This window comes from Pipistrellus hanaki, assembly GCF_964339955.1.
Source record: "Pipistrellus hanaki genome assembly, chromosome: 3".
Taxonomy (NCBI): domain Eukaryota; kingdom Metazoa; phylum Chordata; class Mammalia; order Chiroptera; family Vespertilionidae; genus Pipistrellus; species Pipistrellus hanaki.
The window spans coordinates 25,815,461-25,838,907 of NC_140505.1; the positions used below are offsets into that span (position 1 = coordinate 25,815,461).

Here is a 23,447-nt window from a genome sequence, read left to right on the forward strand (position 1 = left end):
TGCCTGAGCAGGGTCCTGGTCTGTTTTTTCTCTGTATCTATGGTTTTGTCACCGTGGTATTGAAAAGTCGGATCAACCGTGGAGGAAAGAGACTGGAAATGGGGCCTGACAGTCTGAAGCTTAAAGTCCGGACTTGTGGACAGCAGGACAAAGGGTGCAGGGGAGGAGCCTGTCTCCTCCAAACTGGCAAATTTTGGGCCCCTCAGAGAAAGAAACACAGTCAGATGGTCCCACAATGGATGTAAAGAGCGACCTTCAAGCTTTGAGCTCAGGACGGGCACCCTCCAGTTGCAGACCCCTGAGCATCTAGCCCTGCCCTGACTGACAGCGAATCTGTGGCTGCAGCTGGGGTGGTGGTCACAAAGTGGATGTGGGTCTCCCAGGCCCAATTCTCACTCTGACGTGAGAAAGGTGCTGCTCTTACCAAGCCTCAGTTTCCTCACCTGCACTGGGTGAGAGTTGCACCTACCTCTCAGGTGGGATTGTGGGGGTTGAACAGTATTGAGAAGCCAGGTCTTGGTGGTGTTCGGCACAGGGAGCGTGTGGTGGGAAGCAGTGCCTGCTGCAGCCACCCCAGCAAGTCCCTCTGAGGGCTCCCCACTGTGAATTCACAGAGACCCACACCCGCCAGCTCTGTCTCTATCTCTGAGCGGCTTTGACACCCAATTCCAGGGACCCTGCTGAACACTTCAGTCCTATTTGGATGTGCCCAACTCAGATTATTCCAAATTATTGAACCACAAAAAAAAACAAAAAAACAACAACCCACAAAACAGGGTTCTGCAAAGCCCAGGAGCGGAGGCCCCACCAGGGCCCCAGCTGCTGTGGGAGATGGGATGGAGCAGGGGCGGCCAGGTGGGTGCAACTTCTGAGGCTGGTCTGGAAGGGCCAGGTTTCTGGGAAATGAGAGGATTGGAGCTTCCCTGAGCCCGAAGTCAGGCCGAGAATGACTGGTGCTTCTCTAATTTCCTTTACAAGGTTCTCATTCATTTACTTTTATTTCTAAAAATTCGTGGCTGTTGAACATGGGGATCCCAGAATGAAAGGGTGAAGAGGAGCCACTGAAATGCAGGTGCTGGCCCAGGAGGCCTTTGGCCTGAGACTCTGCATTTCCAACTGGGTCCAGGCTCAGAGGCAGCCTTGCTGAGAGAGGCCCTGGAGGGGCCACAGCCCCCAGACATGACCACATGTGGGGCGGGTGGGGGTGTATGTGGATGTGTAGCCTCCAGGCCTGTGGGAGGACTTTGTTATAGATAAAAGATCGTACTGTATGATCTCATGTGTGTGAAGTCTAAGAAAACAAAACAAATAGATAAACAAAACAAAACAGAAATAAAACCATAGATAGAGAGAAAAAGCTGACGGTTGCCAAAGAGGAGGGGGTTGAGGGATGGTAATTAAAATATATAAAATAAAATAAAATAAAAAAACCACCCACAATATCTGACATACCAAAAAGACAATTTCAGCTTCCAGAGGCAGATAGTAGGTGCAGTTTGGAAGGTGAGAGAGCTGGGTTCAAATCCTGCCTTTGCCATTTATTAGTTGGAGGGCCTCAGTTTCCTCAGATGTAAAAGGGGAGTGAGGCCAAAACCGGTTTGGCTCAGTGGATAGAGCGTCACTCTGCGGACTGAAAGGTCCCAGGTTCGATTCAGGTCAAGGGCATGTACCTTGATTGTGGGCACGTCCCCAGTAGGGGGTGTGCAAGAGGCAGCTGATTGATGTTTCTCTCTCATTGATGTTTCTAACTCTCTATCCCTCTCCCTTTCTATCTGTAAAAAAAATCAATAAAATATATTTTAAAAAAAGGTGGGGGAGTGAGGCTAGCAGCCCGTGATGAAGCCCTGAGAGGCATCAGCTGACAGAGGTGCTGCCGGGAGCACTGATATCTGAGATGAATGGAGGCTGTGGTCAGCACAGGGCGTGGAATGAAGAGGAAACCCCCTGAAGCACTGCCATGAGCAGGGTGACTTGGGAACTGGGGTGTGATCCCTGAGGCTGACCTGTCCGCTTTCCCTTTGAGGGTCCCAGGGTCACTTACCTGCCAGGGACACTCCCCTCTGGGACACACCTTGCCACCCACAATTCGGCCTTGGCGTTGGCTATCATTTCTCTTTTCCAGGACAGGTATCTTTCCACATGGATATTCAACTGTATAAAACAAAAGTCAGCAAGATGTGGGGTTTACGAGGGAGGAACGTGCTGGTGAGAAGAGGGCTCTGCAGGCAGTCGCTCCGCCTCTGGCTCCTGCCTGGGGCTGTGGGAAGCCTCTGGGTGCAGGGAGGCCTTTTGTGGGAGCTGCTGGGTGAGAAGGGGCAGGGGCTGGTTTTACAGGAATAGAGGGCCCTCCTTCTTGAACTTGGGTACTGCTAACTTTTTTTGGGGATGGGGTTGGGGGGAAGATGAGTGCTGCTTGAATTTCCTAAAAGATGAATGCTATTCTGTCTTAAGGCCACCAAGCTTCTGGGCTGCTATGTTGACCTCACCCTTAGTGCTTGGTCTGCCCCAATGAAGTCCTTGGGCCAGAAAAGAATGTGTTTAGAGGTGGCAGCTGAATTGCAGGCTGCTTTGGCCATGCTGGGGACATGGACCTCCGAAGAGACACAGGGCTTGGGGTGCCTCAGCCTTTGGAATTGCAGTCCCATTAGTGTGAGGTTGGCTTGAAGAAATTTCCCACTTTCCTACCAGTGCTTTCCTTTAAAAAGAATGTGGAATCTAGAATTGTGCTGTGTAGTCACTCGTCACCATTGGGTGTGGCAGCGTAGATTCCTGCCAGAGGGACTGGGAGCGGGGTGGGGGTGGGGGAGGCTTTGCTCTGCTCTTGTGGACCCACCTGAGGTGGGCAGGGCGCCCAAAGCCCATTAGGGAGTGGCTCTCAGGGTTCTGTCCTGCCCCTGTTGCCTTGGCCTGCCCTTGGGTCAGGGGAGCCACCTCCACCCTCATTCTCCTCCCTGCCTCCGCAACAATCAGCAGGCAGGTAGTAGATGTTGACTTAATGGTAGGCCACCCCTTCTCATCTGAAAGTGGAACAGCACACAACCCTTGGAGCGGATCCCCTGAGAGCCTGTTACCTGTGGGTGTGCAGGACACCTCGTCACTCTGGAGCGTGTACCCCTCATGACACCGGCAGGAGCGCTTGGCCTCCACGTGGTTGCTGCAGTACTGGTCACAGCCCCCGTTGTCATTCTCACAGACCAGCAGGCTGTCCTTGTCTGAATACAGAAGGAGACAGCCCGCGAGGGGCCTCTGCTGGTCAGGGAAAGCCAGCCCTGGTGGCCACTCCGCCTTGGGCCAGGGGCAGCGTTCTGCACGAAGGTGGAGCTCAGCTGCCATCTACAGAGACTGAGCCTGTCACTACCCAACTCTGCAGATTGACCCAGAGGGGTGGGGCCTGGTGTTTGGGTGCTCGCCCATGTCTGAGCCGCCTGACCAGTGGCGACACAGAACTAGCATGTGGTGGTCTCCACGTTATTGCCCCTCCCAGCAGCTGGCGGGAAAAGTAAAAGTCACCTGAGGACAGTACAAGGGCCAAACTAAGTCAGAGACCTGTCAGAGAAACGAGATGGCTCTACAGCCAGGCCCTGATGCCCAGGGACCACTGGTCCCAAGAGGCAGACAAGAGGAATGTTGACCTGATTCTGAAGAACCGCAGGAAACAGTTGTCTTGCTGTGCAAATGCAGGACTCCCAAGGGCAAAGTTGGTCCTGGAAGTGAATTCCCACCGGGGCTGCTAAGCACCAAAGGCCAGGCAGACACTAAGGCTCTCTGGACCCATATAACCGGCAGAAAACCTCTTTCCTTCACTCTCTCTGGGCTCTGTTCTGCTTAGAGCAGACGTTGGCTGTGGCCCGGAAGGGATCAGAATGTTCACACCCCAAAAGAAGCCTGGCCTTTGACCTCATCCCCCAGGTGGTGCGCTCTCCACCCTGATTCAGTTGGACACTTCATTTAATCTGCCTGAAAAGCGTGTTCTTGCCCTGGGCACCTCGATTCACATGGGATGGTCTAACAATGTTATTCACGCGGGGCTTCGGGCCACAGGATCTCAGCTCAACCTCTGGAGGGGCTGGAGACAGAGGTCGGCCATTCGGGTCGTCAGCCATGTCTAAGCGACTGAGCTCAGTAAAATCTCTGGACACTGAGGCTTCCTGGGTTGGTGATGCTCCGTACGTCTTGTCACCCTCAGCCTCAGAGAATGAAAGACTGTCCCTATAATTGCCCGGGGGGGAGGACAACTGGAAGTTTACACCTGGTCCCTTTGCTGATTTTAGTCTGCATATTTTTGCTATAATAAACTGTAACTGTGAATATATCAGTTTTAAGTGAGTTTTCTGGGTCCTTCCAAGCAGATTATTGAACTTGAGAATGGTCTGGGAGACCACTGAACTTTGCAATACTTTAATATATGAAAGGTGAAAAAAAAATAAGAATCTCAGCCGAAACAGGTTTGGCTCAGTGAATAGAACTGAAAGGTCCCAGGTTCGATTCCGGTCAAGGGCATGTACCTTGGTTGCGGGCACATCCCTAGTAGAGAGTGTGTAAGAGGCAGCTGATTGATGATTCTCTCTCGTCGATGTTTCTAACTCTCTATCCCTCTCTCTTCCTCTCTGTAAAAAATTAATAAAATATATATATTAAAAAAATCTCATACCTTTGTAACAGCAAGTAGGGAAGGAAGGTCAGGTCCCATCTTCCTTGGTTGGCAGGATATATGGAAGCTGGGCAGTGATGTAGTGAATCTCACCTGTGCCCTTTCCAGATTATCAGAATTTCCCAGTGCTGGGAGCCCAAGGGTTTATATTTCCCAGAAAGGAACAGGGGGCCATCAAACTTAAGAATTGGCACCTGAGAACTCCAAAGCCAAGGCTCTCAGGTTGACAGAAGCCTTCAGAGTCACCTACACCAACGTCCCACGGGAGCTGAGGGCCGGGCCATGCTCACCAGCCTCCCCCTGGGAGCTATGGGACTTCTCACTTGTCTCACAGTTCCGGCCCTCGAAGCCTTCAGGGCAGAAGCAGATGTAGGACTGGAGTTGGTCCTCACAGGAGCCTCCATTCTGACATGGACTTGAGGCACATTGGTCCCCATCTGTGGAATGAGTCCGTGTTAGTATGTTGAGGAGAAGAGCTTGAGGGTGGGACATAAATGGGCCATTGACCTACTCACCGTTGTAAGATGTCCAGAACAGCGCCTGAGGGAACAAAGAGGAAGCCTCATGAGACATATGTTCTCCAGAAGCAAACATTTATGGAATCCATGCAAGGAGCTGATGAACTGAGGCGGGTAAGGGTGGGCTGGGGCTTCTGCCTGGGGCCCTTTGCCATGGGCTCTGGAAGCCAGGCTCTCCTCTGGAGATGAGGTGGGATCATCTGAAGGGAAAGATTCTACCCCACCCTCGATGATGAAGGTCACCAGAGGTCACAAATTTCTCCAAGTCAAAATATCCGAGTTTCAGCCCCAACTAGCCCCAGCTCTATCATGTTCGAGTTGTGAACCTGGCCCAACACACATATGCACTCTGAGCCTCTATTTCCTTTCTCTGATGATCCACACACAGGGGCTGACCTGGGGAGAAGGCAGGTAATGAGTATAAAGGTATTCTAGGAACTGCTAAGGGCCCCATCAACAACACCGACGTCCTGAGGAATCTTTCAGCCAACTGAACTTTAGCTCTCAGGGTTGCTATGAGAATAAAACAAGATGAAAACTGTTGGAACTGCTTTGAAAAACGAACTGGTACACAGCCATAACGTATGACGATTTCCAGCCTGCACAGAAAGGGTCATGTTAGCCTCTGTCTCAAACAGCCAGGCTTCCTGGTGGGTGTGAGGTGCCCTGTGAGTGTGAACTGGATGCCTTTGAGTAGAGGTAAAGCACCCTGTGATTGTCAGGTGAGGTGTGTGTCCTGTGAGGGAAAGGCACGTCCTGTGAGTGTGAGGTGTGGTCTTAGCTCATCATACCCTCAGGCCTACGGAAGTGTTTCAAAGAGATGTGATGTATTTTAAATACACGCCTTTAGAAAACGAAAACAGAAATGAAGAGCACTCCATCGTATGGACCAAGGGCAGGGGGAAATCCATGGTGCCCCGGGTGTGTCCTCACACAAGTTTCTCTGAAGAGGTGCCGACGGGCGCCGTGGCAGGAGAGGCCACCATCTCAGACGTCTGCTCTGTCAGCAGCATCGCTGAGCAGCAGGGGCAGCCCCAGGGGACCAGACATACAAGGGACACACAGCAGGGGTGCTTTTCAAACCATATTTTTGGATGTTACTTTGAGGATGCATGGTGTGGCAGAGAGCAGGATGTCCCTGGACACACCAGGGAGGTATGGAGCATTGCAGGAGCTGTGACTGAGGAAAGTGAAGTCATTCTTAGGAGGAAAAGTGACCCAGACATGGAGGGGCTGTGCATGCTGGAGCTGCCTGTGTGTTCCCCTGTATGTTCACCTGGGCGTGTGTGTGGCACTCACAGTCACAGACTGAAGAGAGTTGTTCTCCAAAACATGGAGTAACCCCTGCCTGAAGCCTCAGTACGCGGCCCACATATCTACCTGGTGGTGCAGAGGACACCCCCTAGAGGGGGAACTCACCAGCCTCTCTGTGTTCCTGAAGATCTCCCTGGCCTCCTCATAGGAACACTGCTCCTCCTTGCACTCTCTCTCCAGGGAGCCCGGCCTCAGCTCCTCCAGGAACGAGTTGGCACGCCTTTGCCTGTGCAGCACGCTTTGGGCTTCCTCCTGGGTGACGAAGACTGAAAAGTGGGAGCTCCGTGAAACATTGACAACCAGCCGTGCCAAGATGGCCCAGAAACAGCCATGCTGGTCTCCTCCCACTCAGTAACCGGAGTCAAAGGATTCCTGTGTCCAGGCCTGGCTGAACTTTAAACAGGAGTGCTTTTTCATGGCTGGCTGGTGACAATTTTTATCTACGAAGATGAGGCAATATGTTCATTAGATTATAATTTAACACACTTGTGCCTTCTGACCTGGTCCTCTCTCACTTCTAGGAATGTATCCTAAGGCCATACTCAGAGGCATGCACGAAAACCTAGCCACAGGAGAGCTATGGCTACCCTGTTTCCCCGAAAATAAGACAGTGTCTTATATTAATTTTTGCTCCCAAAGATGCGCTAGGTCTTATTTTCAGGGGATGTCTTATTTTTCCATGAAGAAGAATACGGTACACATTTATTGTTAAATGAAAATAAAGGAAATTTATTACTTGTATATGGTATGGTAGTACGGTAGTTGTTAACACAAACCAGACAAACTGTGAATCCTACAGTATCAAGAATTTACTCATTCAATGACAATCATGTCATCATCTTCTGGAACATCATCATAACAATCCAATTCCTGAATTTCCTGGTGAATTTCTTGTGACTCCATTTCTTTCATAATCAGTGGACCAAATCTCTCATGTTTAGCCTAGGGGGGTCCTTATTTTCGGGGGGATGCCTTATATTTCACTCAGAAGGAAACCTGTAAGTAGGTCTTATTTTCAGAGGATGTCTTATTTTCGGGGAAACACGGTAGTAATCAGCTGAAACAACCAGATGATGGCATCCCATGCTGCCAGGAAGTATTGTAGAATGCTTAAGGAGATGTAGTATTAAGTGAAAAAGAATACCTACTGTATAATTTTTACGAGTGAAAATTTACATATGAGGAAATATTTATTGAAAGGATGTACATAAATTAACCTTGGGGATCCACAGCTATTCTGTTCCAAAATGTATATGATCAACACGTGTAACTTCTATAACAAAAATTTGCCGTGTCCTGGCACCTAGAGCATTTCATCAAGAGCTGCTGCATGGATCGTTGGCGGATCCTATGGGGGAGGAAGGTCCTACGGGGCCACATGGGCGGGTCAGGGGGTGGCTGGTGAAGAGGGGCAGGGCGTCTCTTGTCCCCATTGAAAGCCCACTGGTCCTGTTTGCTGCACGCTGGGCCTGTCCTCCTAGCTCCTCTGGAACTCAGGTGACATCCCAATGTGGTCCATTCTCTCCTCACAACTAACTTATCAAAACCCTTTTTTCTGCTTTGCCACCATCAACTCTCTCTCCCTTCAGGATCACACACGTGAAGGAAAATCCCTCACCTTCCACTAAGAGTCCCAGAGGTGAGATGAACCAAGACCCGCTTTGGAGGGGCCGAGGCTTCCAAAGAAGTGGGAAGGTTATAGAATGTGGGAACAGGGGAGAAGAGGAAGTGCCCATCAGGCTGAGAGAGACCACATCTTCTTTAAAAGTAGCATTTCACCTGTCTGTATTCCTAGGGAATCTACCAGGTTTGGAAGAATTTGAGGGTAAATCAAAGAACGAAGACTCCTGGGATGAGTCAACCAGGGCTGAATTGTCCCCATGGAGGGGAGCAACTGGGCACCACAAAGCTCTCAGAGACCCGGAGTCCAGTCTGACAAAGGAATACATGGCTGCTGCAGAGAATTTGGGAAAGACAGACTAGCACCAGTGAGATGAATGCTACCCACCACCTGTCACTGTTTTCCTGACCTAAGAAAGGTCATGGGCAGCACCGACTTTCGCTGGAGCATGACACGGTCTCGTTTTGGCTCCGGCGGTCACCAGGGCAGGTGACCACTGCAGGGACCCCCGGCTAGCTTCCCACTGTGAGATCTGACTGGAGATTTGAAAAGCGACAGGGACCAGGTTTTAGAGGACAGTGTAGGCGCCTTGTCTCCACCAGGGCCGCCACTCAGTTCTGTGAAGTCATAACGAGGACAGTGCATAGTGTGTCCCCGTGTCTCCCCGTCTTCCCACTCAGGCCTCTCAGCACCCTTGAGGGGCGAGAGGGTGGCCACAGTCACAGCTCTGGTGGAGGAGCATCCCCACGCCCGCCCTGGCGTTTGCCAAAGGAAAGCCCAGTATAAGGGAAGCACCCTCCTTTCCCACAATCCCCCAAATTATGTGCTCCTGTCTCACTGCACATCTGGAGTTGTGCCACCGGGGACCAGCAAAGCACCACAGGTTCCTAAAAATCTCTGAAAAATAATTCTGCCCAAGCCTGTGCCATCGACAGCATTCTTTCCGCCAACAGCCAGCAAGCGGCTGGGAGCTGTTTGCTGTCTGGGAGGAGGGCAGATCACGCTGGAGCCAGCGAATGCTCCTGTGAGCAGGAATGAGGTTTGGGGGGCTGGGCTGCCAACAGCTGGGCTGCCCTCACAGGGTCCATAGCGAAACCTCCATCCACCCTCTCCAGCACCCAACATACCTGCAGCCAGAGAACCCTGCAGACCCAGCAGAAGGCAGAGGAGGGCCAGCCCACGGGACTGGGCAGACGTGGCAAGGTCCATGGTGTCCCTCCCTGTCTGTTGACATTCTGGTGGGGGAGGCGAGCAAAGTTCTCAAATGGCCCAGAGGGAGGGGGGAGGGAGACCTGGCCTCCCAAGCCCTCGGTGCCAAAGGCCTGCTGGAGGAGGGATCAGGAACAGAAGGACCGGGCCTGAGCCCAGGACGCCAGGTCCAGGAATCCGGGCCCAGGGAGCAGGGCTGAGTCTTTGAAGCAGATGTGTGTTCTTTGAAATGTGGGTGTTTGGATATGCATCTGGCACAAGCATCTCCAGTGCAGTTTAGGATTTCGAAGCCCATAGGATCTATCACGGCAGCTGGGAAAACCGATTTAAGCTGCAGTGAAAAACCACAGCCCGCAGTAATCGCACTAGTAAAAGGAGAGCATGTTTTGAGTGTAAATGTTAATGTTTTTCAGAGAGCCACAGAGGAGACGGATGGACTCTCCTCATCTCGGAGGCTTGGTTTCCTTTTCCTTTTTTATATATATGTTTTATTGATTTTTTTACAGAGAAGAAAAGAGAGGGATAGAGAATTAGAAACATTGATGAGAGAGAGACATTGATCAGCTGCCTCTTGCACACCTCCCACTGGGGATGTGCCCGCAACCAAGGTACATGCCCTTGACCGGAATCGAACCCCGGACCTTGCAGTCCGCAGGCCGATGCTCTATCCACTGAGCCAAACCGGTTTTGGCGGAGGCTTGGTTTCTTAGGGGAGCTAGAGAGTCTGGTGGAGAAGCTCCCAGAAAGGGGCATTTGCCCCTATTTGGGCCCCCAACTCTGTTTCAGCTACAGATGGCACCCTTCTGCCCCTGGCATCCGGGTCTTGTCCCTCCCTTTCCTGCTGGTCCCCGGGCACAGCCAGGGCAACTACCTTCTGTGGAAGTCATAACCTCTGTGCATGGGTGGAGACTGGGACACCAGCACTGCTTCTTTCTGGCCGGTCCCAGCCCTACTCGCCAACAGGAAGAATTAGTCCTTAGAGGTGATGTTTTATTGATCACCTATGACATTTAAAAAAAAAACACATGTTTTTATTGATTTCAAAGAGAAAGGGAGAGGGAGAGAGAGATAGAAACGTCAATGACGAGAATCATTGGCTACAAACTGGCTGCCTCCTGCACTCCTCCCTCCCCCCCACCATTGGAAATTGAGTCCACAACCCGGGCATGTGCCCTAGACCAGAATCGAACCTGGGACCCTTCAGTCTGTAGGCCAACGCTCTGTTCACTGAGCCAAACCAGCTAGGATGGTTCTCTCATTTTAAAGCCTTTATTTGTTGTGAAGTTTTTCAGTTTTCTTTCTTTCTTTCTTTCTTTTTTTTTTTTTTTTTTAAATCATTTGCTGTATTTTATTATTTTTCAAGGAACAAGGTTTTTATTTTACTGATTTGTTTTAATTTTTATTATTTTTCTTCTCTGAATTGTACTAATTCCTCCTTTATACTACCTTTGAGTTATATTGGTATTACTTTTAGCTTCTTTAAATGGTAAACTCAATAATTTTGTCATGTAAAAAAATTAAATGCAGCTGGGCTATCAATGCCACTCTAAGCTATGCTTTAGCTGCACTGATGAGCACTCATATGCATAATTCTGCAGATATTAGAATTTCCAATGACATTTCTTTGCTAACCTTTAAAATTGTCTTTTCATTGTTTTGTAAAATTTTGTGTGTATTTCATGTGTGTTGAAAAAATAGTACATATTTTTTATACTTTTAGGGACAAATGGACATTAATACCTATGAGAGATAATTACATTTTCACCCTTGACTGCTGATGTTTGCCCTCCATATTTTGAGCATAATTGTTATATGCTTACCGAGTCCTAAATTGCATTTCATGTGTTATCAACATTGCTATCCCAGCCTCCTTTTGGTTATAGTTTGTCTGCTACATCTTTTTTCTCTCTTTGATTTTCAACCTTTGCCTAACTTTGCTTTATGGTCTCTCTTAGCAGTTGTTATATCCAATTTGATACCCTTTCACAGGTCAGTGTAGCATCATCACATTTGTTGCGATTGAGAGATATTTGGACTGATTCCTTCCATCATCTTTTGCGTTCCTGTTCATCACGATTTTCCTTTTCTGTTCCCTACTCTTTTTCTACCGGATCAACAACCCTTCTTTCCTCTCTACCTTTCTGGTTCAAAAGATATCAAACGTATTCTTGTTCTGGGATGGTCATCTTACATGGCTTTTGTTACCTTTACATTGTTGATATACATAATAAGCTTGATGTTATTCTATCTTCACCACTTCTCTGACAAAGTAAAGTGTATGGAACATGCTCCCGGCCTGCCCCGTTTCTGTTCGAACACTTGCTTGCCAACCTGTGAAAGATGAGAAAACCAGCCCTGCAGCGCTGGGCACGCAGACTGCGGGCTTCTGCGCCTTGACAGACGAAGGCAGACAGCAAGAGTGGCTGATGTTTATTCAAACTCCATCCATATAATAAAGAACCCAGGTGTTCAAATGTCATTTACATCAGCAGAATGAAACACAAAACAGTGGCTAAGACATGAGGTTTTTAAAGTGCCTTTATGAGGAAAGCAATCACAAAAAAATGGTGGGCAGTCCCAGGCTGAGATGGCAGGAACGGTGTCCGAACAATCAATATATTAATTAAATTATGAGACACATCATTTATTTTTTTCTCTCAGATAATTTATACACCAGAAGAAAAGCTGCCAGGTCTTGCACATTGACTGTTTTATTACCACACTCCGGGCGGCCTGGCGGGTGGAGGCCTTGCCGATGGCGGTGGGGAGGAACCCCGTGGGCCTCGCTGTGGCAGGGCGCGGGCTCGGGGAGGGCTGTAAAGTGACAATGTCCAGCAGCATGGAGGCTATAAATACATCCCTTACATTGGATACATATGTACACACATCAACATATATACACACATATAAAAATACCTGCCCCGACCGGAGGCAGAGAGTGTTTCCAAAGAACAGAATTTGTTTCTGAAACACACACACAAAAGGTAAAACAGAAGAGCTTTCTTTCCAGTTCTGCATTGATTGGAGTAAAATAAACTCTGCACCTCTGCATTTCTATACTTGGGGTGGTTTTATACAGTGCACACAGGGCGATTTTACTCCGAGTGCAGGTGGAGGAGGTTGGAAAGAGGCAGAGGAGAGTGGAGCTCAGGTTTGCACTAAGCTGCGTATGACATCGTTAGTTCAGATGATAGATACCCTGCAGAAAATGCATCTTTATTTATTCTTTAAAAACAATTTAAAAATCCTAATTCAGTGAAGCTTGTTAAAAAAAAAAATTAAGAGTCCCCACTTTTTTGTGTGTGTGTGTAGAAAAGAAGGTTAATATTTTAAATGATGGTTTAAATTTCCTTCCGAAAAGGAACTACACAGGCAAAGCCATCTCCTTGGTTTCTAACTGCTTTCGTGTGTAGAAATGCTGCCTGATTTTTTATCAAGGGACGTATTTCCGTTCACCTGTCACCAGGTGGCCTCGGAGACTGCCGTCAATTTCCACGAGAGAGTCCCCCCCCAAACCATTCGGCGGCATGAACAACGTGCTGCAATGTAAACCCCAGTAACAAAAAAATAGTTTTGTATCAAATGCAGTATCAAATTGTCATCTCATGTAAACACAGTGATTCTTGGTAAAGATTAGAGGCCAAAGTGCCACGAAGAAATGGTCGAGGCATTCGTCCCTGCTTTAAAAAAAAAATCTGTAAAAGACAAAAGAGTCTCCCGCACCCCCCTCCCACCCTCTCTCTCTTCAAGCTGTTGGGTCAGTGAATCAGTGACGTCTTTTGGAGGCAGTCCCATAGTATGCACGTCCCTGTGAGAGCACCAGACCAGGAGTGTCAGAAACCAAAGCAGAGTGGTTGGGACCGGCTCCTCCCTGGCTGCCTGGCGGAGGCCGGAAGGAGGGGCCCTCCACCTCGGAGCCCTTCTTCACAGGGGGTCTGTTGGTCTGCAGCACCCCCAGACTTTCCCATTTTCCGAGGAAGCTGGGTGTCTGAGCCCTGGGAGGGGGTCCCGGCATGGAGGCTGGAGGCAGACTCTTCCTGAACCTCTCCTCTGCGTGTCCCCGCGTCCCGCACCACGAGGTTCCGTGGGCAGCGGGCAGCTCCTCGTTCGGGTCTTGTCAGGGTCCTCCTGGTCCAGGGCGTCTTAGAGCACCGGCCCCTCACCAAACTAGGCAAGCCCAAGCAAAGGAAAACTTAGAGGTTCGCCGCAGGCTGGCCTCCTGCAACGGGGGGCCCGGCGGGGGCTACCCCTGCAGGTCAGAGAGGGGGGCGCCGCAGCTCTCGCTGCAGCTGGAGGAGTTGCTCAGCGGAGCGGACCCTGCGCTGGACTCTGCGGGAAAACCAGGCGAGAAGGGCTTCGGCTCCGTCCGTGCGCACGCCGGCCCCTCCTTCTTGGTGCATAGGCTCGAGGTGGTGGCACCCGGTGGGCTCAGGGCACAGCCAGCGTGGAACGGGGGGTCTTACCTGAGCTGCTCAAGCACTGCGCCGAGCTGGACTTGCCGAGGAGCGTGGACAGGCTGCTGGCAGGCACCCAGCCCTCCTTGCTGGAGGTCAGGTTCCTGACATACCTGCAAGGAGGGGCGCGGGCTGGTCAGGGGCGCCGGCCTGCGTGCCCCGAGTGGCCCGAGGGGGAGCACATGGTGGGGCATCTTTTTTTTCTTTCTTCTTTCTTTCTTCCTTCCTTTCTTTCTTTCTTTCTTTCTTTCTTTCTTTCTTTCTTTCTTTCTTTCTTTCTTTCTTTCTTTCTTTCTTTCTTTCTTTCTTTCTCTCTCTCTCTCTCTCTCTCTCTCTCTCTTTCTTTCTTTCTTTCTTTTTTAAAAATATATTCTATTGATCTTTCACAGAGAGGAAGGGAGAAGGATAGAGAGCTAGAAACATCAATGAGAGCGATACATCCACCAGCTGCCTCCTACACCCCCCCCTCCCCCACCGGGGATGTGCCTGCAACCAAGGTACATGCCCTTGACCAGAATCGAACCCGGGACCCCTCAGTCCACAGACCGATGCTCTATCCACTGGGCCAAACCGGTTTCGGCATGGAGGGGCACCTTACCAAAGGCCCTCCTCGCCCTCCTCGACCACCTCCACCACGTCGCCACTCCTCACGGCAAGCGCGCTGGGGCTCCCCTTCTCGTCGTCCGCCACCACGGTGTACTTCCCGGGAGCCTGGGGAGGACGGCACGCAAAACCCTCTGCTTCTGCTCCGGGTGCTGAACACCAGCCCCAGAGGTCGTCCAGCGACAGGGAGCCCTGGCACCCGAGCATCCCTCCCAGTGGCCATGGGAGCTGCCGACCACCAGGCTTCTGGGGCTCCCGGGACCAGCAGCACCAGGGTGGCCTCCCTGAGAGGGGTTCCGGGGGGGGGGGAGGGGAGGGAGATTACCAGCTTCCTGGGGCCCACTCCGCCTTCTTCCTCTGCATCTGAGGAATTGATCGGCTCCTCAGCGCTCGACCAGCCGTCATTGTCCTCAGGGGCCTCCAAGGGGTGAGATGTTTTGCTCCAACCTGAGAGAGAGACAGGCTCCAGTGAGGGTCGCCCGCAATGACAAGCCTGCCTGAAGATGATCTACAGAAATCCTGGCAACCTCCAAAATGTGCCACCCGTGTGGAGCGTGTGCCCCTTTCCCAGGAGCATATAAAGACTGCTGCCAACTCCCGAAATGCCTGCCATGCTCGCTTGCTCAACTGTGCCAATGGTCCAGAGAGGCGGGGCTCAGAGCACCTGCTTCACTGCCAGGCCAATCAGGGGAGAGAATAAGCTCTTACCCAGCAGCCCTGTGGCTTCCCAGAGGAAGGCAGAGCACTCCCTACTTGGCCTCCGGCCTGCAGAGCCCCGACCCAGGGGAGCACAGGGACCCTGGAAGACCATCAGCTAGACCGATGCCACCCATCTGGGTTGGAGCAAACATATGGAAGGGAAGGTATTTTCAAGGAATCTTTGTACCACTCAATGCCCACCAGCCTGGGCCAGGAGAGCTCCCCACACAAACGGTGAGGTTCCTGACAGCACCCTGTGTCAGACACACTCCTAAGCCCCCGACGTGTGAGGGAAGAGGGTTGTGATCCTCATGGGACTGACACTGTCAGGTATCTGAGCTCTGCAGGCCACGGAGGCAAAGCCAGGATCCCAACCCAGGCCTTCAGGCTGCAGAGCCAGCCCGCATGCTCTCCGCCACCTCCACTGGCCAGGAAACGAGGGGAAGAGAGCTTTCTTCTGGACTTTATAAATGACATCTCTTCCTTCATCAGCACCTCTACTGCCATGTGTCCCCAACGAGAAGCAACTGCATGTCCCATTTGGGGAGGGGAGAATGCAAGTAAGTTCATTCTGGGGAGACCGGAGGTGATAAATTCTTGATTCTGAATTAAAGGAGGTAAGTGCCAGCAGTAAAGTACCAAGAAGCCACACCCCTCTGGTATCTGACCGTGGCCACTGCATGGCATTAAGTAGCCTTTGGATAGGAAGCAAGCGGATCTGGGAAATAAGCAGCCTGCTAGTCAGATCTGGGCTTAAGCACACCCCGTTCCAAGTTACCTTTACGGTGGCTGGAAGCATGCTTTTCCCTGAGAAGGAGAGGGTGCTGGGTGTGAACCAGCCACAGCCAGACAAGTGCAAAACGCATGCTCCCCTTTATGAAGTCAGGGCCGCAGAGGGGCAAGCTGTCTAAGGGGCGGCCAGTTCCCAAGGCTGAGAAGGTTTAAGCTTGGCAATGAAAACCTCGTGCTAAAGAGGCAACGAATACCGTTTTTGCTTTCCTCGTAAAGGGATCTGGGACCCAGAGTTCCCCATCAGCCACAGAATAGTGCATCTCAGGGAGAGAGCACGTATCTGCCAGTGTCCTCAGAGCCCAAGAAACCAGCAAGATGCCAGCAGCCCTGAGCTCCTCCGAAACCCCCCTCCACAGCAGGCGCGGAGAGCCTCTGAGCTTTGCCTGCCGGAGGCCGGGTGCTGGGGCGAAGGGAGGTGTGCTGAGCACGGCCCTGCTCCTGTCACTGCCGGGCTTGTGTCTGTGCAGGAATTGGGGCCTGGGAGTCCCCAGCTACAAACCGCCAGACCTGCCTGCTGGAGGCACGTCTGGAGTTGTCACCCAGCGTGGGAAGCTAAGGAGAGCACTGGGCAGGGCACACTGAGAGGGTTTCAGCGCCAGGTGGCCTGGCTGCAAACAACTTCCTCACTCCTGTCCGCCCACGAAAGATAGGGTGGGGTTTCTGGCAAAACAGAAGCAGAAGTCCGAGGACAGTGAGGACAGGGAGATGAAGAATGTCCTGTGGACAGAGAAGGCAGTGCCGCCTGGCCAGCCGGCCTTGGGTCCACCTTCGCATTAGAGAGCAGCCTGGTTGTGTTTGTCTTATGAGCAACTCAGCCCCCTGGTGCCTGCAGATAAAAGGTTTTCTAGGCAACCCAGCAGCACCCAGGCCTGTGGCCTCTCCTCTCTTGCCCCAGGAGCCTCTGAGGAACCTCTTTAATAGGATCCAGGAGCGTCCCTGCCTGCAAACCGTGTGACCAGGGCGTTGCCAGAAAGCGTGAGACCCCACTTATGCCCGAGGCCTCAAGTGTAAGACAAGCACATGTGGTCAGGTGTCAGTGTAACGACCACAGAGTGGGACGGCATCCCTCTCTGATCTTCCCAGGATGTTGGGGATTTTGCAGGCGGACCTTTGGCCCACGGTGACCATGAATCCGGTCACGTCTATTTCCTGTAAAAAACAGTCCTAGGTTTTGATGGTGAGAAAAACAATGGCCGATGAAGCTTCCCAGGAAGTGAGCGTTTAAGCATCTGCAAGAGGGCCAGTGGGGAGGGCCAGAGTTCATTGAGTTCCTTGTCACCTGCTGTGGACGGAAGTGGTCAATGGTGAGGAAGAAGAGGAGGAGCACTGGCTGCTGAGCCCCAGGTGCCGTGCTCAGGACTTCCACACACACCTACTGTGGCCCTGCACCGCACCGGGGCCTTGTCTTCCTTTTACAGATGAGGAGAGGAGCTTGCAGAGGTGACAGACTCTGGCTAAAAAGCAGTAAAAGCAGCACTGGAGCTGCACGGGGCTGTGCTCAAGCCCACACTCACTCCTGCCTCACGCCAGCGGTCTACACAACCTGAGACCACCGCGGGGCAGACTCAGGTGTCTCCAGATCTTAGGTAGAAAATATATAAGGGATGAATACAGTCCCTCCCAGGAGATTGTCAATGGAAAGGACTCTTCTCCCGAGCACCTGGGGCAAGCTGGGTGCGCCCACGGGAAGGCAGTGGGAGAGGGGCCTGGACTCTGGGGCCTGGCCTCTGTCATGCCCGGGGGCAGCAGGAGGGCTGCAGTCTGGGTCCTCAGGGTGCAGAGTGTGATTTGAGGCCAGAGTGGGCCTTGGGTGACCTCCGGGTGGGGTGCTCTCTGGCAGTAAGTATGGGCATTCTAGCTCCGCCTACTCCCCGGGAGGGAACCTTCACAATTGCTTGCAAAACTCAGGAAGATTCGCAAAGTGAAATCCTCTTTGAAAACTTGAAACCCTCAAACTGGGTGGCAGGGGTGGGGGTGTGGGTGTGGGGGCTTTACCCATGGAATATGAGGGTGAAAAGGGAGAAGGCCCAATTTCCAACACAGAATTTGACCCCGTCTGTCAGTATGATTGGCCATCTCCCCTTGAAATGAGCGGTCTAATGGGATTCCATGGCTTCTACATTCTGTGTTTCCACCATGAAGCACTGGGACACACTGGTAAAGTAGGGGGTGGCTGGTGCTGCAGGGGCTTGTGGACCGGGATGCCTTGCAGCCTATAGAGCTACTGAGTAATAAAGCACAACCCAACCCAAACGCCAGCCAGGGGTCAGTAGCCTGTCGATTCTGGGCAGGCCTAGTGTGAAGAGTTCAACCCAGAAGCGTGACATCATCACAGTACCACCGGCCAGAGCATCATGCTTTTGAACAAACAAAGAGTTTGCTTCTGGCTAGTGGAGACCTATTTCGTTTTGCATTCCAGGTGACGTGCAATGGCAAGACAGACAGCGTCCCTAGCCGGACGGGAAAATGGAAGGCAGGCTGCATCCAGAAGGCTGAGCCACTCTACCTCGTAACCCAAAAGGCGTTGGATCGCTCTTAACTTCGTGTCGCTTAGCTTTTTTGTCAGGACTGGTAGGAGAAGCTGCAGAAAGAGGAAGGGGCAAAAATATAACAGAGAGAAAAGAAAGAGAGAGAGAGAGAGAGAGAGAGAGAGAGAGAGTGAGGAATTTGCATGCAGAGCACCGAGGAGGTCACGGGAGACACTGAATCCATGCTGGGATGAGACACGAACGGCGAATGGCCTAATTTTCACTGATTCAAAAACCACGCTGGCTGAGGGATCCCACAGTTACAGGGAGAACCCGAGGGAAATGAGAGATGAGATGGGCGAGCCATGGACTCATCATCGTTTTAGGGGGGCCTCTCTAGATTTATTTTCTGAGTTCCAGGTACATTTTCTGGGCTTTGCATATTCTTTCTACTCTAGCAAAGTGCCAGGATTTGTCTTTTCTTTTCTTTTTTTAAGGTTGAGGCCAACTTAAAAATATTTTATAAATTGGGGGGAAAAAGCCTCTAATTTTTTAGACCAGCGTCTGGGCCAATGAAAAGAAAACTAGACAACACTGGCTTTTAGTGTCTACTGGGAAGTTCTGAAAGAGCATGCCCGGAACTTTGGAGCTTGCTTCTGAGCTATCCTGGTGTATCCCCCTCCCATAGAGTTCACCGTCAAGGAGCCCTCCGAGGTGGTGGAATTTTTAGAGATCTTCCTCAAGGGATCCTTGATCTGCCCCGGGCGCTAGCAAAGGCCCCCTGAAGGCAGCCGACAGCAGCACTTGGGCATTTTGGCACAGATAGTAACCTCAGCCAGAAAGGTGAATGCCACAGGGACCCACACGAAGAAGGAAGAAAGGAAGGGGGAGGGTGCCTTGGGAGGGGTTGGGCCAAAAAAGCAAATGACAAGTTGTCGGTGAGCAAGCCCTCCTTGGGAAAGTTCACGTCCACCTTTTCCAAGAAAAGGCCCCCCAGAGAGCACGGGGCTGCGTGGGCCAGACACACCAGTATGGGCGGAAAAGTGACTCGGCGGGAAAATGCTCCCGAGTGGCTGCGCTGGGGATGAGGCAGGCAGATGTCCTTCCCGAGAACGTCCTCACGAATGGTCACCACACGATGGATGGGAGGCATGCCACCTTGGCCAGGGACATGCCCAGGAAGCGGTTTTCGGAGGGTGCCTTTTACCTTTCTGACCTTTGAGGTTAGCAAAGCCCTGCAGCGTAAAGCGCTTCTTGGCAAGCGCAGAGCTTTCTGAGGTAGAGCTAGTGACTGTGTCATCTACAAAGGAAGAGAGAGGGATGGTGCAGAGCGTGCCCACCGCCCAAGGGGCCCTGGGGAGGGCATGTTTCCGGTCAGGTTGGGGCTCACCTCTGGGGCTGGGTTTGCCGGACTGGGGCGCACACTGACCATGAGGAAGGGGGGCTCCTCTGGGAGGTTCCAGTGCTCTTTGCAGGGTGGGTGGGGACCCTTGAACTCCTTACAAATGCTTCTTGGGCCCATAGGTGGCCGTGTGTCCCTGATACGCCCTCTAGTGGACCCCTGCGTTGCAGCTCGCAGGACGCCCCTGCGTTGCAGCTCGCAGGCTGAGGTGCCCCAGACACCCACCTTTGCCCTTTTCGGGGGGCTTTGGCAATGCCGTCGAGCTCACGTATCCTTCCAGGCTCAGGGGGTCAGTTTTTCTTTCCTCCAACTTTTTGACGTTTCTTGCATTCCCTTTCGTAGGACTAAGGACGTCAGAGACATTGGGAAAGAAATTGTCAGTTGCCTGGTTAGTTTTTCAAAACTCTCCCTGAGGATTGGAGGTGTCCGGACATCCCTAAGTTCCCATCCAGCCTTTAAAGTACGCGTCCCACCACTGCAGAGGGGCCAGGCGTTCTAGATAAAGCCCAAATGGAATGAAAGGGGGACAGAACCACCTTCCTAGCTTTGAGCAGAAGGTGGTTTTGTCTTTTTTTTTTTTTTTTTTTTTGAGTGTGTGTGTGTCTTTTTCTTTTAAAACCATTGTTGTGTAGATTATTCATTTAGACCATCTCTTGCCCCATACATGCTGAGAGGTAGGTGGCTTATATAACAGACAGGAACAATATGTTAAAAAATAAGAGAGTGAATAAAATGTCAAAGGAAAAATGAGGGCTTTCAGAAAGGGTGTGACAAAGCCAGCATGAAGGCTGGTGTCCGAAATATGCCCACGTCTGCGAGTTGTGGCTCTGAGCCGCCAGCCCTGGCTGGGTCCCTGTCTGAGGGGCCACTGTCTGGAAAAGGCTGGCGATGCACTGTTACCTGGAACAGCCACGTCATGGGCTGCCCGCCCTGTGGGATAACCACGAACAGAAAGTGACGAGAGGGCCAGTCAGGGCCTGGCCTTGACTGGGAGTGGGGCCAGAGGCTGACCCACTGGGACTAGCCCACCGGCCTGTGACTCCAGCGGGGGGGGGGGGGGGGGGGGGGGGCTGGGCCAATGCAAAGTAACCCCATAACCAAGAGAGTCAGGTGACAAGGGCCAAGTCAAGTCTGTGCCCCTCACCTCGTGTTGGACGATGCCGGCAGAGGCAGGCTCTGGGACTGCTCCAGCGCCCTGTGCTGGCTGGCTTCTGTGGGGAGAAAACAGACAAACCACCACGCATGGCGGGAGAACCTGACCCCGGCACCTTTCTTTCCAAATGCCGTGAGACCTCAGACAGCTACGAATTCTGAGCTTGCTTGGAACATCTCTAAAAAATGTCCCTGGAGCAAAAGCTAGGAGAACAGAATGGCCGGAGACATTCTTACCTCGACACGCCTGCAGCTGGCTGGTCAGCACCTTGCGAATCTCGTTCACCCACGCCGCTTTGATCTCAGGAGTCGGTGCCTACGCCCCCAAAAGAAATGCCGGGAGGTAAGGACTGCTGCTCCCCGAACACACACACACACTTTGGTCTTTTACTCTTGAAACTTCTGAGGATGCTCTTAGATAATGAGACCATTGCACGTGAGGAAGGAGAAGGGAGGGAACGGTGGCGCGGCCCCTGACTTCGGGACTTCCCCCCAGTGTAGGGTATGATCCGATAAGGCAAAGGGCACAGCCACTGAAGGCTGACTCAGTAGGGAAGCTCTGCAGCGTAAAGACTTTGGGAAATGGCTCTGACAAGGGAAGCCGGAGTCTGAAATCTCACAAGTATACTCTGAACTTCCAGGGGGAGGGAGACCACAAGGAGCATGAACTGTGGCTCAACAGTGGGGGACCTGGGGATAGTGCCAGGTGGGCAGCTGTGGAAAGTCAGAGTGGTGGCCCACACCCTCACCTTAGCTCTCTAGGGCCCCCGGGTCTGGCTGCACTGGTGTGTGGGTTCTTGGGGTTTAGACAACTAAGCCCCCTGCGACACAGGGTTGCCACAGGGCCCTGGGCCCAAGCCATCACGGGCGGGGTGGGTGGGGTCAGAATTCTGAAGGCAAGTAGGAGGGGCACATCCTGTGCTGGCTGACCCCCTCATGGGGCACCCGGGTTCTGGTGTGGGCTCCCGAATGCGCCAGGAGAACCCGGTCCTGCATGTAAGTACGGCAAGGCTGGCTGTGCTCCCTGCATGTCCAGGCACACCTGTGCCAGAGCTATGGCAGCCTCAGCTCCTTCTTCTGGAAGGACACCTCCGACCCCCTGACCTGCAGGGTGCCCCTGCACCGTGCCGGGATTCAGTGCAGGTTAAAGACGGCCCAGGCTGCAGAAACCGGTTTGGCTCAGTGGATAGAGCGTCGGCCTGCGGACTGAAAGGTCCCAGGTTCGATTCCGGTGAAGGGCATGTACATTGGTTGCGAGCACATCCCCGGTAGGGATGTGCAGGAGGAAACTGATCAATGTTCCTCTCTCATCAATGTTTCTAACTCTCTATCCCTCTCCCTTCCTCTCTGTAAAAAAATCAATAAAAATATATTTTAAAAAAGACAGCCCAGGCAGCGCCTCCAGATGAACAATGGTGATCCGGGCTTCCAGGAACTAAAACGTCATGGAGGATTCTAGACACCAGCTCTCCCTGGAAGCCTTTCATTGGCAATCCTCATGAGACCCGAGGAGTCCCTAACGCTGGGCCAGAGAGAGGAAGGTCCTACCTGTATGATGTAAACTTCCTCCCTGGCGTTGTACCAGATCTCAAACTTCTTCACGTCGCCTTTCACGTTCTCCGTTATGCCGACCGCTGTCATCTGAGAGCGCAACCCAGGAGACGGTCGTTAGTTTTGAGACGGGGGCTGAGGATGCCAGAGATCCCGCACGCCCGCATCCAAAGATAAGAGATGTGCGCGCCAGAAGGTGGACGTCACAGCCGCGGCTCAGTTACGGCCTGGAGCGGGCCCCCGATCCTTCCCCAGAGGGCCGGCGCCAGGGAGGTCTGCGGCTGCTGGGAACGGGCCTCACTCACGTTTAAGGACTGCTTGTAGCTGTAGGACGGGGCCTTCTCGTACCCTTCCCCGTTCTCCTCCCGCTTCTTGCAGAAGAGCACGGCCTTCTCGTGCAGGAACAGGTGCCGCTGCATGGGCTTGAACCTGGCCAGGTCCTTCACCTTGGCGTGGCCCTTCTTGTGGTCCGTCCAGACGCTGAAGGAGCCCTGCATCAGCAGCTTCCCCAGGTCACTCAGGTTCCCCTGGGATGAGGGGCAACACGAGGAGCATTTAAAACCCAGAAACAAACGTGGGGGAAGTGGGAGGGGGCCTTTAAAAGCCTGTTGCTGAGTGGAAGGAAGAAGCCCGTCTAGGGAGGCTGCATTCCAACTGTATCACATTCAGAAAAAGGCAGAACTATGGAGACAGTAAACAGATGAGCTTTGTGGGGGGAGGACGGAGGGGTGAACAGGCAGAGCACAGGGGATGTGTATGGCAGTGAGACTGGTCTATAAGGTGACTTCCATGGTGGACACATGTCATTATCCATGTGTGCAAACCCACAGTGAGCAAAACCAAGAGAGAACCCTGATGTACAGGATGGGCCCTGGGTGTCCGTGATGTGTCCCTGTGGGTTCACTGATTGTAACAAATGCCCCACGCTGGTAGGGATCTTGATAACAAGGGAGGCTGTGTGTAGGGGAACAGGGGGCACATGGGAAATCTCTGCACCTTCCTCTCAATTTGGC

The 23,447-nt window shown here is 52.3% G+C and overlaps 2 protein-coding genes across 15 annotated transcripts in view; both read right to left on the minus strand.

The window, feature by feature from the left end:
• The window catches only part of LOC311618548 (uncharacterized protein), a 35,312-nt gene extending 25,970 nt beyond the window's left edge, over positions 1–9,342 (minus strand). Inside the window, 6 exon segments of the mRNA XM_084876172.1 lie at positions 2,042–2,151; positions 3,072–3,212; positions 4,942–5,088; positions 5,167–5,191; positions 6,589–6,749; positions 9,232–9,342. Of these exon segments, the coding sequence (XP_084732298.1) occupies positions 2,042–2,151; positions 3,072–3,212; positions 4,942–5,088; positions 5,167–5,191; positions 6,589–6,749; positions 9,232–9,313 (666 nt within the window). The 5' untranslated portion in view covers positions 9,314–9,342.
• Positions 9,343–12,620: 3,278 nt separating this feature from the next.
• MCF2L (MCF.2 cell line derived transforming sequence like) overlaps positions 12,621–23,447 on the minus strand; it is a 177,402-nt gene continuing 166,575 nt past the window's right edge. For 9 of the 14 annotated variants that reach the window (XM_084879799.1, XM_084879808.1, XM_084879806.1 and 6 more), the window contains 11 exons: positions 22,740–22,961; positions 22,432–22,524; positions 21,121–21,199; positions 20,876–20,942; positions 19,957–20,075; positions 19,537–19,629; positions 18,368–18,442; positions 14,696–14,817; positions 14,366–14,478; positions 13,777–13,880; positions 12,621–13,642 (listed from right to left, as the gene is read on the minus strand). In XM_084879799.1, the coding sequence (XP_084735925.1) occupies positions 13,557–13,642; positions 13,777–13,880; positions 14,366–14,478; positions 14,696–14,817; positions 18,368–18,442; positions 19,537–19,629; positions 19,957–20,075; positions 20,876–20,942; positions 21,121–21,199; positions 22,432–22,524; positions 22,740–22,961 (1,173 nt within the window). In that variant the 3' untranslated portion in view covers positions 12,621–13,556. The remainder of the gene's footprint in view (positions 13,643–13,776; positions 13,881–14,365; positions 14,479–14,695; positions 14,818–18,367; positions 18,443–19,536; positions 19,630–19,956; positions 20,076–20,875; positions 20,943–21,120; positions 21,200–22,431; positions 22,525–22,739; positions 22,962–23,447) is intronic. The other 5 variants (XM_084879809.1, XM_084879800.1, XM_084879812.1 and 2 more) reach the window with 2 other exon arrangements.